Source organism: Nerophis lumbriciformis, linkage group LG06 (assembly GCF_033978685.3).
Source record: "Nerophis lumbriciformis linkage group LG06, RoL_Nlum_v2.1, whole genome shotgun sequence".
Classification (NCBI taxonomy): Eukaryota; Metazoa; Chordata; class Actinopteri; order Syngnathiformes; family Syngnathidae; genus Nerophis; species Nerophis lumbriciformis.
The window spans coordinates 2,732,393-2,749,154 of NC_084553.2; the positions used below are offsets into that span (position 1 = coordinate 2,732,393).

A 16,762-nucleotide genomic window follows, 5' to 3' on the forward strand; every position below is an offset into this window, starting at 1 on the left:
TGCCTTCTGGTTAGCTAATGTTTGCCCTGCAGGTAATAGTCACTTTTCCACCCCTTTATATATTAGGTATAGTTGTAAGTAAAAAAAAAAGGTCAAAGACAAAGCTATTTGGGTTCTTGTGAGTATATACACTTCACTGCCGATGTGGGGGGGCGCCACCTAAAATCTTGCCTAGGGCGCCAGATTGGTTAGGGCCGGGCGTGCGTTTTTCCACTTGTTTAAGTCGGGGTTCACGTTAATCAATTCATGGTAAAGACTAGATCTGACTAATCTAAGACTTTTTTTTAATTATTATTAATTGCCCAAAATATTTATTATTAATTTGAAGTCCTTCATCCAATGGGAACATTTGCGTGTCACTCTAAAATATCGACAATTAATAATCGCGCAAGTGTAAGCTTGTAGTTTGGGCTTTTGGTCTTGCCGTAGCGACGCCACGACTTCCGGTTGTAGCAAACAAGAGCGTTGTGCGCCTGTTGGTGGTTTTATTGTGTGTTTTTCTGCAACATTGCTTCTATATAACGTACACATTCAGCAAACATCTGACATTGCCATCCTTTAGGGCGGATGCGCCTCCTGCATTTTTCAAACTTATCGAGCTTAGCTTAGCTCGCTAACGGCTAACAAAGAGGCGAGGAACTGAGCCGAACACGTCGAGAACACGAGGAGGAACTTTCTGGAAGAAACGAGTGAGAAGGAGCGACAACGTCAACTACTGGACGCTCTTTTCAACAAACTGGTTTGTTTACTTCTTTACTCTCTCACGTTTCACGGTTTTCTATGCGATCACGAACACATTTTATAAAACGGTTGAATGCGTTGATCTCCGTTTGGTTTGTGGAATTGTCATGAATATATTTGACACATGTGAGGTTGAAACGAAAGCGTTTGGTTGTGCGTGTCAGTAGAAAAACAACAAAGGAGAGCGTCGACAGGACACTTGCAAGGAGGAAGTCAAACATCCGGGCACTCTGTGACGTGTCCGATGTAAACAGGAAGTCGGCGTATTGATTTTTTTTGGGGGGGTGGGAGCGTATTACACACAAAAATAACATCTAAAAGGATATATAAAGAAAATATAAATAAGATGCAGGTTAGGAAAGTAGAAACAATTACAAAGTAAAAAAAACACGCATTAATATATACAGCAGGGGTGCTCACACTTTTTCTGCAGGCGAGCTACTTTTCAATTGATCAAGTCGTGGGGATCTACCTCATTCATATATATCATTTATATTTACTTATTTATGAAATATATGTTTTTGTTAACAAGTTAAAGGTGTTTAATGATAATGCAAGCATGTTTAACACATATAGTTAATATTGTTAACAACTTAAAGGTGTTTAATGATAACACAAGCATGTTTAACACATATAGTTAATATTGTTAACAAGTTAAAGGTGTTTAAAGATAATACAAGCATGTTTAACACATATAGTTAATATTGTTAACAAGTTAAAGGTGTTTAAAGATAATACAAGCATGCTTAACACATATAGTTAATATTGTTAACAACTTAAAGGTGTTTAATGATAACACAAGCATGTTTAACACATATAGTTAATATTGTTAATAAATTAAAGGTGTTTAATGATAATACAAGCATGTTTAACACATATAGTTAATATTGTTAACAAGTTAAAGGTGTTTAAAGATAATACAAGCATGTTTAACACATATAGTTAATATTGTTAACAAGTTAAAGGTGTTTAAAGATAATACAAGCATGTTTAACACATATAGTTAATATTGTTAACAAGTTAAAGGTGCTTAATGATAATACAAGCATGTTTAACACATATAGTTAATATTGTTAACAACTTAAAGGTGTTTAATGATAACACAAGCATGTTTAACACATATAGTTAATATTGTTAACAAGTTAAAGGTGTTTAAAGATAATACAAGCATGTTTAACACATATAGTTAATATTGTTAACAAGTTAAAGGTGTTTAAAGATAATACAAGCATGTTTAACACATATAGTTAATATTGTTAACAAGTTAAAGGTGTTTAAAGATAATACAAGCATGTTTAACACATATAGTTAATATTGTTAATAAATTAAAGGTGTTTAATGATAATACAAGCATGCTTAACACATATAGTTAAAATTGTTAACAAGTTAAAGGTGTTTAATGATAATACAAGCATGTTTAACACATATAGTTAATATTGTTAACAAGTTAAAGGTGTTTAAAGATAATACAAGCATGTTTAACACATATAGTTAATATTGTTAACAACTTAAAGGTGTTTAATGATAATACAAGCATGTTTAACATAGTGTCATGTCTGTATTATCATGTTTTGTTTTAAGTCATGTTTTGTTTAGTTTCTGTCTTTTCACTCCCTTGTCTGGTCACCATAGCAACCATTAGTTTTCACCTGTCACGTCACGCACCTGTTTCACGTCTTGAGTCACGCACCTGTTTTCGTTAATCATGTCTGTAGTATTTAAGTTCAGTGTTTTTCAGTTTGTCTTTCTGACGACCTCACAACACATTTATGCTCTGTTCATGCATCTAACTCTTTTTTCATGATGATGGTGAAAACTACGCGAATTGCACCTTGTGCAGACAAGATTTTTCGATCGGACACGGAGGAATTAGCGATGTAAAAGACCACGTTGGGACAAAAAAACACAAGTCTAATGCCGTTGCTAGCGATACAAGTGGAAAACTTTCAACGTTTTTCGTCGCCCAAACAGATTCTTTGGATGTGATAAATGCCGAAGTTTTATTTACGGAGGCAATAATTGAGCATGGACTTCCAATCGCACTGGCTGATCACATGGGACAGTTAATTCGGAAAATGTTTCCCGACTCGAAAATCGCCAAAAAATATGGATGTGGTCGAACCAAAACATCAAACATTATTCAGTGTCTTGGAACAGAATCCTCAAAAAGTATTGCCGTGATGTGACCATGGAAGATGTGATGTGCTGCATTTACAACTGTCTTGATTGCTAAAATTCATTTTCATTAATTCTGTCATGTCTGTGTGATCAGGTTTTATTTTTGGACTTTTTGTGCACTTTTGTTTTGTTTTGTCACCATAGTTACCCATTAGTTTCACCTGTCATGTCACGCACCTGTTTTGAGTCACGCACCTGTTGTTAATCATGTCCATAAGTATTTAAGTTCATTCATTTTCTGTTGTTCGTCCTGACGATATCACACCACATTTATGCTCTGTCCATTTTTTCATGTCCATGTTCACGCTGCTCCTTTTTTGTCCATGCCAAGTAAGTTTTCTTTATTCAAGCCATAGTTTGCAAGTTTTGTTTAATTGTTCATAGTTTATTCTCTGCCACTGTGCGCGCCTTTTGTTTGATCCTTTTTTTGTATTTATAGTTAATAAATAAATCATGTACCTTCATTCCCGTCTCGCCCGTGCCAACTTTCCGTTGCATCCTGGAAAAGCACACACCCCGGACCCAGTCTTGACAAATTCTTCTTCAATTCTTTTGAAAGGCTTACAGAAAACTGCAATTGAATTGTAGTTCCATGCTAATGATGCTATTGAATTACATTTTAATGAAGTAAACTTATCATAAAGTTACCATATCATTTTTGCAGTATGATCATGATAGAATACATTTGGATTTTAGCCACAAAAAGGTATTGACACCAATGTTATCTATTGGAATTGTTTAGTACTGTTATACTGTTAAAAGTGTTTATACTATTTATGCTTTCAAGTCCAAGTTGAAGAAATCTTGTTAAATGTTGACAGCATAACTACCAAAATACAGAAGTATGTCCTTAATATTTTTGCAGTGCTATTTCTGTTGAAAAGTTCAAATGATTACATTAGAGATGTGATGTGCCACTTTTCAAGTGTCTGATGGCTTAAATTCATTTTCATTCATTTTTCATATTTTGAATTCTTTTGAAAGGCTTACAAAAAAACTACATTTGAATTGTAATTCCATGCTATTGACAGGACTATTAATTTTAATGAAGTTAGCTTACCATGTTTACAGTATGATAATTGTGATAGAAATGTCAATTTTAGGCACAGAATATTTTTTACAATTGAACAAGGCAGTAGATTATACAAGCTTGGACAGAAAGTTAATAATGACACCAATTTTTTTTTTTAATGGAATTGTTTAGTACTGTTTTACCATTTGTTTACTGTAAAAAGTGTTTATACTTTCAATGAACAAATTGAAGTCTTGTGAAAGGTTGACAGGATAACTGGCATTAACTGTCAAAATCATTTCAAACTATTGAAGTTAGCTTACAGAATAAACATGTCAATCAACCCATATGATTTTTGCTGTAATATTTTTGTTTTGAAAAGTCACTGTGACTGATAGAAAAGTGATGGTTTTAGCAACATTTTAACCTGTCTGAATGCAATCAATCATTTTGCGTCGGGGGGCGAAGGAACCCCCCACCAGGACTTTGTCCTGGACCTACCGGGGCCTGCAGCCCCTGGACCCTGGCTACTAGGTTTTTCTGATTTCAAAAGTTGGCAGGTATGCATGTGTATAAGAAGCCCATTCTTCTCCATTAAAACATGTTTTACTTTGCTGTTAAAATCTACCTGATTTTTATTCCAATGTTAAAACCATAGATACAGTCTAAAGGCTTAATACAACACGCCGTTTGAGCTGCGACCTAAACTGGTAGGGTAGATTATTATTGTTGTCCACTACACAGAAACAAAGACAACAAGATTGGCGACACATTACGCTTGCAAAATACACCGTACGGTTTTGTCATGACTTGATCTTGGGTGTTTGCTTTTCCGGGATGCAACGGAAAGTTGGCACGGGCGAGACAGGAATGAAGGTACATGATTTATTAATATATCAAAAAAAAGTACAAACAAAAAGCGCGCACAGTGGCAGAGAATAAACTATGAAACCAAAAGACTATAGCAAAAAAGTACAAACGAAAAACACGCACAATGGCGGAGAACAAACTGTGAAACCAAAAAGACTATAAACATGGAACAAAAACTTACTTGGTTTGGACAAAAATAGTTGCATGAAGAATGGACATGGAAAGAATGGACAGAGCATAAATGTGGTGATGTCGTCAGGACGAACAACAGAAAATGAAAAGCTTAAATAACACAGACATGATTAACGAAAACAGGTGCGTGACTCAAAACGTGAAACAGGTGCGTGACGTGACAGGTGAAAACTAATGGTTGCTATGGTGACAAACAAGAGTGCACAATGAGTCCAAACGTGGAACAGGTGAAACTAATGGGGTAATCATGCAAACAAGACAAGGGAGTGAAAAGCCAGAAACTAAACAAAACAGGACTTAAAACAAAACATGATTACACAGACATGACAGGTTTAAACTAAGACTCTGGAGATAAGATATTTTTAAAATAAAATGCCGTGTTTTAATAGACGTGTTTTGACGCTGACAATAAAATAGACCACTTCAAAATCGAATAAAAAGTGTATGATTGATTTCATTGCCTTAAATGGGAAATTGGCCGCCACAAAGGCACGTTGCTTAGCATGGCTGCTACAGCGCACCCACCTATCGAGTTACAGCAATGTCTCAAAGCAGGTTTGCCCAACCTTTTTGCCAGGGGCCAAACACAAATGGCCTAAAGGTAAATTATAACAATAAAGTTCTCACCCTTTGTGCCAAACAAAACAATTTTGGCCCGCCGAGTTGTTCGACCCCCCCCCCCCCCCCTTTTTTAGGAGGGTTGAGTCCTCCCAGATTCTTTAGTTCTGTCTTAAATGAAGAGAGGAGACTAGAACTGAATTAGAACAATTTATTCTACAAAAAAGGAATAAGTACAAACAAAGATAACAGTCTCTATAAATGTTCGCCTGTCTCTCATATTTTAGTCCTCCGTGGTTTGCTGCACCTTGACGGGAATCAAAACTGAAAGTTAACTAGCGTACACACATTTGTCATGTCTGTGTAATCATGTTTTGTTTCAAGTCATGTTTTGTTTAGTTATAGGACTCTTTAGTTTCTGTCTTTTCACTCCCTTGTCTTGTTTCCATGATTACCCCATTAGTTTCACCTGTTCCACGTTTGGACTCATTGTGCACTCTTGTTTGTCACCATAGCAACCATTAGTTTTCACCTGTCACGTCACGCACCTGTTTCATGTTTTGAGTCACGCACCCGCTTTCACTAATCATGTCTGTAGTATTTAAGTTCATTCTTTTCAGTTTGTCGTTCTGACGACCTCACCACATTTATGCTCTGTCCATGCCTGGCACTTATTCCCATGTCCATTCTTCATGCAACTATTTTTGTCTAAGCCAAGTAAGTTTTTGTTCCATGTTTATAGTCTTTTTGTTTTTCATAGTTTGTTCTCCGCCACTGTGCGTGCTTTTTATTTGTACTTTTTTGCTATAGTCTTTTGGTTTCATAGTTTATTCTCCGCCACTGTGCACGCTTTCATTTATTCCTTTTTTTTGATAATAATAAATAAATCATGTACCTTCATTCCCGTCTCGCCCGAGCCAACTTTTCGTTGCATCCCGGAAAAGCAAACACCCAAGACCAAGTCTTGACAACATTGTCCTCCACTGTCCAGGCTTGTAAAGTTAATTATTTTTACATAGTGCCTTTCTCTAGAGACTCAAAGCGCTTTACGTGGTGAATGAAGTGTTGTGGTTTAACAGGAGGAGGTGACGGCAACAGACACCAGGGAGCGATGTAGCTCTATAGATTTATTATATATATTCACCATATATATATATATAATAATCAAACAATAGTAATATATACTAACTAAGGAAATGGAGTGTGTCAAAACCCAAGTGTGTGTGTGTGTGTGTGAGGCTATGTGTGTAGTAGTGATGGGTCCGGCAACACCGATGCATCGGCGCATGCGTCGAGCTCATAGAGCAAAACCCTGTGTCGGTGCGCGTACCGCTTTTAGAAAGTCACGTGACCCATCATGAGCTGTTTTGGTCACGTGACCGATACGCCAACTGTGACGCCTCCTCTGTGCCCTGTGAGCGGCTCTTTTCTACAGCCGGAGAAATAATAACTAAGAAGAGAAATCGTCTAAAATGTAATACGTCGGAAAAACTTTTATTTATTTATTTTTTAATAAAAATGTGTAAAAAAATAAAATTAAAACAATTCCCAGTCCACAATCATCCACAACACGTTCTCTTAGATTTCCATGTTATGATACATGTTCACATTATTTATTGACTGTATCTAAAAAAGATACAAATATATTTTTATTTAAATGAAGATATGAAATAATCCTAAATGAAATACAATGACTTGGTTTATATTATTGTATATACTAGGGCAGGGGTCACCAACGCGGTGCCCGCGGTCACCAGGTAGCCCGTAAGGACCAGATCAGTCGCCCGCTGGCCTGTTCTAAAAATAGCTCAAAGAGCAGCACTTACCAGTGAGCTGCCTCTATTTTTTAAGTTGTATTTATTTACTAGCAAGCTGGTCTCGCTTTGCTCGACATTTTTAATTCTAAAAGAGACAAAACTCAAGTAGAATTTGAAAATCCAAGAAAATATTTTAAAGACTTGGTCTTCACTTGGAATAAGCGGTAGAAAATGGATGGATGGATGGGTCTTCACTTGTTTAAATACATTCAATTATTTTTTACTTTGCTTCTTATTACTTTTAGAAATACAATTTTAGAGAAAAAATACAACCTTAAAAATGATTTTAGGATTTTTAAACAAATAACTTTTTACCTTTTAAATTTCTTCCTCTTCTTTCCTGACAATTTAAATCAATGTTCAAGTAATTTTTTTATTTTTTATTGTAAAGAATAAATATTTTAGCTTCTGTTTTTTCGACGATGAATATTTGTGAAATATTTCTTCAAACTTACTATGATTAAAATTTAAGAAAAATGTTCTGGCAAATCTAGAAAATCTGTAGAATCAAATTTAAATCTTATTTCAAAGTATTTTGAATTTCTTTTGAAATTTTTGTTCTGGAAAATCTAGAAGAAATACTGATTTGTCTTTGTTAGAAATATAGCTTGGTCCAATTTGTTAAATATTCTAACAAAGTGCAGATTGGATTTTAACCAATTTAAAACATGTCATCAAAATTCTAAAATGTATCTTAATCAGGAAAAATGACTAATGATGTTCCATAAATCCTTTTTTTTAATTTTTTCAAAAAGATTCAAATTAGCTAGTTTTTCTCTTCTTTTTGTCGGTTGAATTTTGAATTTTAAAAAGTCGAAATTGAAGATAAACTATGTTTCAAAATGTTATTTTAATTTTTTTCGTGTTTTCTCCTCTTTTAAACCGTTCAATTAAGTGTTTTTTTCATCATTTATTCTCTACAAAAAACCTTCCGTAAAAGGAAAAAAAAATGTACGACGGAATGACAGACAAATACCCATTTTTTTATATATATATATATATATACATTTATTTATTTAGCTATTCTTGTTTAAATCACACTTACGTGTAACTTACAAATGACAATATATTTATTTATTTAATAGTGTATCAAACTGGTAGCCCTTCGCCTTAATCAGTACCCAAGAAGTAGTTTTTGGTTTCAAAAAGGTTGGTGACCCCTGTACTAGGGCAAAAAATCAGTCAGTTGAGTCGGTCCATAGGTTGCCTGTAGGGATTTTTAATGTCCAGCAGATGTCAGTATTTAGTGACACAGTATCGACACAGTATCAATACAGTTTTGCAATGTGTCGAAACGCTTCATGACGCCTCATCAACCCATCACTAGTGTGTAGTTAGCTGAAGTGTGTGTTACCAAGTGTTGAACGAGAGACGAGGAAGTCCAGGGGAGAGAGAAGTCTCCAGGTCCGAGTCCAAAGCGGGGGAAGTCAAGGATCGAGGGAGGCAGTCAGAGTCCACAGGGAGATCTGGGGAAAAGTGAGACGCACAGCTCACTTTCCAGGCGACGCAGAATACTGCTGGGACGACACAAGAAAACACACACTGAAAACACAGAGAGAGCAGGATTGCGTCAAGCAGGACGTGGCTTACTGTACGCAAACAGAAGGTTATATTCCGGCCCGGCATGGCAGCTTGTGCAGGCTTAAGAAGGCAGCTCGGTCATTACAGGCAGGTGCGCTGATTGCCGGCGAATGATTGCAGCTGGCGGCTGCTGCAGGGCGGAGACGCGCACGGCGTGTCCCTGGATGTGCGCGGCCTTGGGCGTGTCCCGAGGTGCGACAAGCAGAGCGCAAGGACGAGGGGGCGCATTGGTATGAGCCCTGGCCGTGACATGAAGCCTATTATCGACATCTTTAAGTTACAAAATATTCCCCTAAAAGGTACCAGCCTCATCTCAGGTTTCTGTGTTTGAAAAATAAATAAAGTCATAATTTATCAGAGGACACTTTTAATAGCAACGTTTGACTTTGTATTTACAGCCGCACAAACAATGGACACCAGGCCGACAGAAAGTTCCAGTGAAGAAGAGCCGGAGGAGCCACAGCCCCCCTACGTTAAAAATGAAGAGGAGGAACACAGCATCAGCCAGGCGAGGGTTGAAGGACTGGAGGGGTTCCCGCTGATTCGTGTCATCGTGAAGAGTGAAGATGATGAGGTCAGAGGTGAAGGTGAGGAGAAGAGAGAGGTGGAGAGACCAGGCAGCAGCTCAACTCAACACATGACAACAGAAGCTGACGGTGGAGGATCACAAGCAGACAAGATCTTAGCTCCACTGTCAGATAGTGAGGACACAACGTCTGATGATGAAGACTCTAAAGCTGATCAGACATCTCACGCTGACAACACACACTTCAAATGTTTGCAATGTGACAAAACCTTTGTCAACAAGAGAAACTTGTCCAGACATATGAGATCTCACTCAGGACAAAAAACATTCATCTGCTCATTCTGCGGTCAAGGATTCTACGAGAACGCACATCTGGTGATACACACCAGGATACACACGGGAGAAAAACCCTTTCCCTGCTCAGTCTGCAACACGAGTTTCCGTGTCCGCCCGTTGTTGATTAAGCACATGAGGACGCACACTGGAGAGAAACCTTTCACCTGCTCAGTGTGCGGTCGAAGGTTTGCTCAAAAGGGACAGTTGTTAACGCACGCACAAACACACACGGGTGAGAAACCTTTTGCTTGCTCATTGTGCGGTCAAAGGTTCTCCAGGAAGGGAAATTTGAGGACACACACGACAACGCACACTGGAGAGAGGCCATTTTCCTGCTCGGTCTGCAACACCAGCTTCCGGGTTCAGTCGGGGCTGGCCCAACACATGAAGACGCACACCGGGGAGAAACCTTTTGCCTGCTTGGTTTGTGGCAAGCGGTTTGCTCAAAATACAAACTTGATAACGCACACAAGATCGCACACCGGGGAAAAACCTTTTACTTGCTCAATATGCAGCACGAGTTTTAGCTATCATTCGTCACTGAGTAACCACATGAGGACACACGCTGCTAAAAGTGATTAGCTGCAGTGTGGAGGACATGAAGGTGTGACTCAGGCGCTGATGTGGTGAAGTATGTTTGTGTGTTTTACAAATATGTTACGATATTGTGGTTAACCTGTGTTGTAGCCCTCAGTTCATTTCTGTGTTACTCTCGTTACGCATGAAAGACTCTAGCACCTCAATTCTGTATGGGAAGGAAAACCAAATAAATGTTTCCTGGAAGAAATATTGTACAAATGCCAAAAGTAGTGAAGTTGTCACGTTGTCCATTCATCCATTTTCTACCGCTTATCCTTTTTGTGTTCACGGGGGGGTGCTTGAGCCTATTTCAGCTACAATCGGGCGGAAGGCGAGGTACACCCTGGACAAGTCGCCACCTCATCGCAGGGCCAACACAGATAGACAGACAACATTCACACTCTAGGGACCATTTAGTGTTGCCAATCAACCTATCCCCAGGTGCATGTCTTTGGAGGTGGGAGGGGCCTATCCCCAGGTGCATGTCTTTGGAGGTGGGAGGGGCCTATCCCCAGGTGCATGTCTTTGGAGGTGGGAGGGGCCTATCCCCAGGTGCATGTCTTTGGAGGTGGGGGGAAGCCGGAGTACCTGGAGGGAACCCACGCAGTCCCGGGGAGAACATGCAAACTCCACACAGAAAGATCCCGAGCGCAGGATCGAACCCAGGACCTTCGTAATGTGAGGCAGACGCACCAACCCCTCTTCCACTGTGCTGCCCGTTGTCACGTTGTGTAAATGGTAAATAAAAAGAGAATACAATGATTTTCTAATCCTTTTCAACTTATATTCAATTGAATAGACTGCAAAGTGTCAGGTTCAAACACTGATGACATCTATTAAACAGACCAGAAGCAAGGAATCATGCAGAGACAGAGTTCAATTTGGCTCAATGAGGAGAGATGTCTTTTGGGCTGTATTCTAGTTACAGATCCAAACTACGCTCTAAAAGTCCAGCCCACGTGCTTCCTGTATTTATTTGGGAGGTCCCTGTTTACATCACTGAAGCTGTCGCTGAGGGAAGGGGGTAATCTCGACAACTCCATTTAGACACAATATATGATTATAGAAAAATGCAAATGTGTTGACGCTGGTGATATCGCCTTGTCTCTGCTCTGTCTGCGTCACGGCGGTGTCCGGCTTTGGCAGTCAGCAGGCCGTTCCTGGGCACAGACACTGATACCAGACTGGCTTGCAATCTTTTAGATTGCCAGCTTTGCACAGACAAAGAAAAATACCACTTCAGCACAATTGACGATAATTATAACAACGGCCCTTAAGCATACAAGTTGTGTGATAATATGTACAGAATTATTCTAACAAAAGACAAGATACTTAACGTTCGATCTGGAACGCTTTGTTATTTTTTGCAAATATTAGCTCATTTGGAATTTGATGCCTGCAACATGTTTCCTAAAAGCTGGCACAAGTGGCAAAAAAGACTGAGAAAGTTGAGGAATGCTCAGACTGGCCTGCCTGTAGTCCAGACATGTGTGAAGGCTAAAATATGAGAAGAGAGACTGTTGAACAACTTAAGCTGTACATCAAGCAAGAATGGGAAAGAATTCCACTTCAAAAATGTGTCTCCTCAGTTCCCAAACCTTTACTGAGTGTTGTTAAAAAGAAAGGGCCAAGCACCACACTGGTAAAAATGCCCCTCTGACAACTTTCTTACAATGTGTTGCTGCCATTCAATTCTAAGTTGATGAATATTTGCAAAAAAAATGAAGTTTTTCAGTGTGAACATGAAATATCTTCAATTGAATATAAGTTGAAAAGGATTTGTTGTATCCTCTTTTTATTTACCATTTACACAACCTGACAACTTCACTGCTTTTGGCTTTTTCACATCCAATTAATCATTTCCAGACCCCCCAAAATATGAACACATTTTATAGAGAGAAATTAAGTTACGCCGGATAGTCGAACCTCGGATTCAGGAGGAACAGTGTGGTTTTCGTCCTGGTCGTGGAACTGTGGACCAGCTCTATACTCTGGGCAGGGTCCTTGAGGGTGCATGGGAGTTTGCCCAACCAGTCTACATGTGCTTTGTGGACTTGGAGAAGGCATTGGACCGTGTCCCTCGGGAAGTCCTGTGGGGAGTGCTCAGAGAGTATGGGGTATCGGACTGTCCGCTCCCTGTATGATCAGTGTCAGAGCTTGGTCCGCATTGCCGGCAGTAAGTCGGACACGTTTCCAGTGAGGGTTGGACTCCGCCAAGGCTGCCCTTTGTCACCCATTCTGTTCTGAACTTTTATGGACAGAATTTCTAGGCGCAGTCAAGGCGTTGAGGGGACCTGGTTTGGTGGCTGCAGGATTAGGTCTCTGCTTTTTAAACATGATGTGGTCCTGATGGCTTCATCTGGCCAGGATCTTCAGCTCTCACTGGATCGGTTCGCAGCCGAGTGTGAAGCGACTGGGATGAGAATCAGCACCTCCAAGTCCGAGTCCATGGTTCTCACCCGGAAAAGGGTGGAGTGCCATCTCCGGGTTGGGGAGGAGATCTTGCCCCAAGTGGAGGAGTTCAAGTACCTCGGAGTCTTGTTCACGAGTGAGGGAAGAGTGGATGGTGAGATCGACAGGCGGATCGGTGCGGCGTCTTCAGTAATGCGGACGCTGTATCGATCCGTTGTGGTGAAGAAGGAGCTGAGCCGGAAGGCAAAGCTCTCAATATACCGGTCGATCTACGTTCCCATCCTCACCTATGGTCATGAGCTTTGGGTTATGACCGAAAGGACAAGATCACGGGTACAAGCGGCCCAAATGAGTTTCCTCCGCCGGGTGGCGGGGCTCTCCCTTAGAGATAGGGTGAGAAGCTCTGTCATCCGGGGGGAGCTCAAAGTAAAGCCGCTGCTCCTCCACATGGAGAGGAGCCAGATGAGGTGGTTCGGGCATCTGGTCAGGATGCCAGCCGAACGCCTCCCTAGGGAGGTGTTTCGGGCACGTCCGACCGGTAGGAGGCCGCGGGGAAGACCCAGGACACGTTGGGAAGACTATGTCTCCCGGCTGGCCTGGGAACGCCTCGGGATCCCCCGGGAGGAGCTGGACCAAGTGGCTGGGGAGAGGGAAGTCTGGGCTTCCCTGCTTAGGTTGCTGCCCCCGCGACCCGACCTCGGATAAGCGGAAGAAGATGGATGGATGGATAAATTAAGTTTCAGCTGGAGAAAAGAATGTAACATTTCTAAAAAAAAAAGTATAAATAAGCATTTAACATCAATTTACTTTTAGTGAAGACTTTTGTTGGCGAGGATGACGATGAGCAGGAAGAGAGAGCCTCGCTGATGCCAACTTTGTTCTTTCCTGAATCCAATAGTGTTTCTCACCTTGTTTGTCAAAACGCAAATTTATATATTTGCTCCCATTTTAAATTATTTTGCATTTAGTACAAACGGCAACATATGAATTCTTAGTTCTACAGACTAGTTTGTGGAGTGCAGCGTGCGACCCTGTGATAACCAAGACGGTACACAAAAACCGGGGCGACATTTTGGAGAAAACGTGCACGGAAAAAAGCGAACAATATGGAAAGTGGCTTGTACGAAAACGGCAACACGACTGTCAATCTGGGGTTTGTCCAGTTTCATTTACCGGTTGATTGAAATGAGAAATACAAATGTATCTGGAATAAACACATTGTTGCGTTGATTTTAGCGTGGTTGTTATGGTTGGACTAAAGGGGAGGTGACGGCTCAGACACCAGGGGGCAGTATATACAATTATTTATTATATATATATAGTATATATATATATATATAATAACAAAACAATACTAATATAAACTAAACTAATGAAATGGAGTGTGTGACAAAACCCTAGAGTGAGTGGTGTTAGACTATGTGTGTAGTTAGCTGTTGTGTATTACCGTTCTGTTGGATGAGGGAGCAGACAAGTCCAAAGAGGGCAAGGCAAAAGGGGTCCAAGAGGCAGGCAGATGATCCGGGGCGAGAGTGAGGCGTCAGAATCCAGGGGCGAGAGAAAGGTCTAGGAACGAAGGAGGCAGTCAGAGTCCAGAGGGAGATCCAGGCGAAAGTGAGACGCACAGCTCACTTTACAGGCGACGGAGGGTACTGCGGGGACACGGGAGAAGACAAGGGACAAATCAAGGCACGGAGAGGAAACATGAACCGAGCATAAAGCTTGTTGCTTACGGTACACCATGAGAAAACTAAGTTCCCGCGACGATCCTTGGGTCCACTGGTCCTTTATTGATCTCGCCCTCATCAGTCGCAGGTGTGCAGGCTTGTCGCTGCGTGGGCGTGCTGCGCTCAACGCGAGCAGGGGCGTGTCCGAACGCGCTGTCAACGACTCCTCCAAGTGCTCCCGCAGAGGAGGGAGAAGTAGACTGCGCGTGCGCCGTAACAGTGGTGTGTGTTTTAACAATGGAATGCTCATGAAGACAAGCTCAATTTGAAAAAAATGCATGTTCTGTATGACATGCAAGTGATTTAACAACATTTCTTTGGAAAATGTATGTTCATTCATCAACTTATTTCGGCCAAGTAAACTTGACTTCCTCACTAAAGTCACAGCGCCCTCAGTTAATTCATCTTTACTGTGCACAGGAAGTTATTTAAAGGTTAAAAGCTATTGTGGTAAATAACACCGTATACAATGTTCTGATATGTGAAGTAGCATGTATTTGTATTTGGTCACAGGATCCATTAGAACAGGGGTGCTCATTACGTCGATCGCGATCTACTGGTCGATCTCGGAGGGTGTGTCAGTCGATCACCAGCCAGGCATTAAAAAAATAGTCCTAAAAATGAGCGATCATAAATCTTCACTATGACGTCACTTTCGTCACTTGATTGACATTCACGGCACCCGAGGGTCTTCTGAGATGACGCTGGCTGCTGCCAGATCATTAAAATGACCGACTGGAAGGCGAGAAACACTTTATTTCAACAGACTCTGGCGCCGTACCTGTCGTCAAAACTCCAAAGACCGACTGCACAGTTGCACAATAAAAGCTCTGCTTCATCCTGCCTGCGCTACCAAAATAAGAGTCTCAGAAAGCTGGCGTGCACAAGCTAGCAAGCTACGGAGTTTGCCGACAATGTATTTCTTGTAAAGTGTATACAAAGGAGTACGGAAGCTGGACAAATAAGATGCCAAAAACCAACCACTTTCATGTGGTATTGGACAGAAAGGAGGACTTTTTTTCTCCTCCATTCGAAAATGCGGACGTTATCAGCGCCACTGTCTGATTCCAATCAATGCAAGTCATCACAATCAGGTAATACACCAACTTATATTCTTGTCTTCATGAAAGAAAGGAATCTATATGTGTTAAACATGCTTGTATTATCTTTAAACGCTTTTAACTTATTAACAATATTAACTATATGTATTAAACATGCTTGTATTATCTTTAAACACCTTTAACTTGTTAACAATATCAACTATATGTGTTAAACATGCTTGTATTATCTTTAACCACCTTTAGCTTGTTAACAATATTAACTATATGTGTTAAACATGCTTGTATTATCTTTAACCACCTTTAGCTTGTTAACAATATTAACTATATGTGTTAAACATGCTTGTATTATCTTTAAACACCTTTAACTTGTTAACAATATTAACTATATGTGTTAAACATGCTTGCATTATCTTTAAACATATTTAACTTGTTAACAATATTAACTATATGTGTTAAACATGCTTGCATTATCTTTAAACACCTTTAACTTGTTAACAATATTAACTATATGTTTTAAACATACTTGTATTATCATTAAACACCTTTAATGTATTAACAATATTAACTATATGTGTTAAACATGCTTGTATTATCTTTAACCACCTTTAACTTGTTAACAATATTAACTATATGTGTTAAACATGCTTGTATTATCTTTAACCACTTTTAAGTTGTTAACAATATTAACTATATGTGTTAAACATGCTTGCATTATCTTTAAACACCTTTAACTTGTTAACAATATTAACTATATGTATTAAACATACTTGTATTATCATTAAACACCTTTAATGTATTAACAATATTAACTATGTGTGTTAAACATGCTTGCATTATCATTAAACACCTTTAACTTGTTAACAAAAACATATATTTCATAAATAAGTAAATATAAATGATATATATGAATGAGGTAGATCCCCATGACTTGATCAATTGAAAAGTAGCTCGCCTGCAGAAAAAGTGTGAGCACCCCTGCATTAGAGGATCATTCTACTAAGGTCAAAAGTGCACACGTCCATCACAAACGCTCCAGAGAGTGCTGGCACTTGCCCACAGGAAATTGGACTCTTAAAGGATAGCAGCAGTTGGATTTTAGGAGGAAGTGTAAAGACATTAGCAACATCTGGTAGGAAGCCCCCACCGGTAGGAGTAGAGGATAAGGGTCGGCG

General features: G+C 39.8%; 1 protein-coding gene across 1 annotated transcript; it reads left to right on the forward strand.

Moving 5' to 3' along the window:
• The first annotated feature begins 435 nt into the window (after positions 1-435).
• Positions 436-10,603, forward strand: LOC133608421 (uncharacterized). Its single transcript, XM_061963640.1, has 2 exons — positions 436-739; positions 9,348-10,603. The coding sequence occupies exon 2, from the start codon at positions 9,359-9,361 to the stop codon at positions 10,391-10,393; it is 1,035 nt and encodes a 344-aa protein (XP_061819624.1). The 5' UTR covers positions 436-739; positions 9,348-9,358; the 3' UTR covers positions 10,394-10,603.
• The last annotated feature ends 6,159 nt before the right edge of the window (positions 10,604-16,762 follow it).

Excerpts from the sequence above, each read along its gene's own strand:
- LOC133608421 (XM_061963640.1), top strand. The coding sequence starts at position 9,359 with ATGGACACCAGGCCGACAGAAAGTTCCAGTGAAGAAGAGCCGGAGGAG.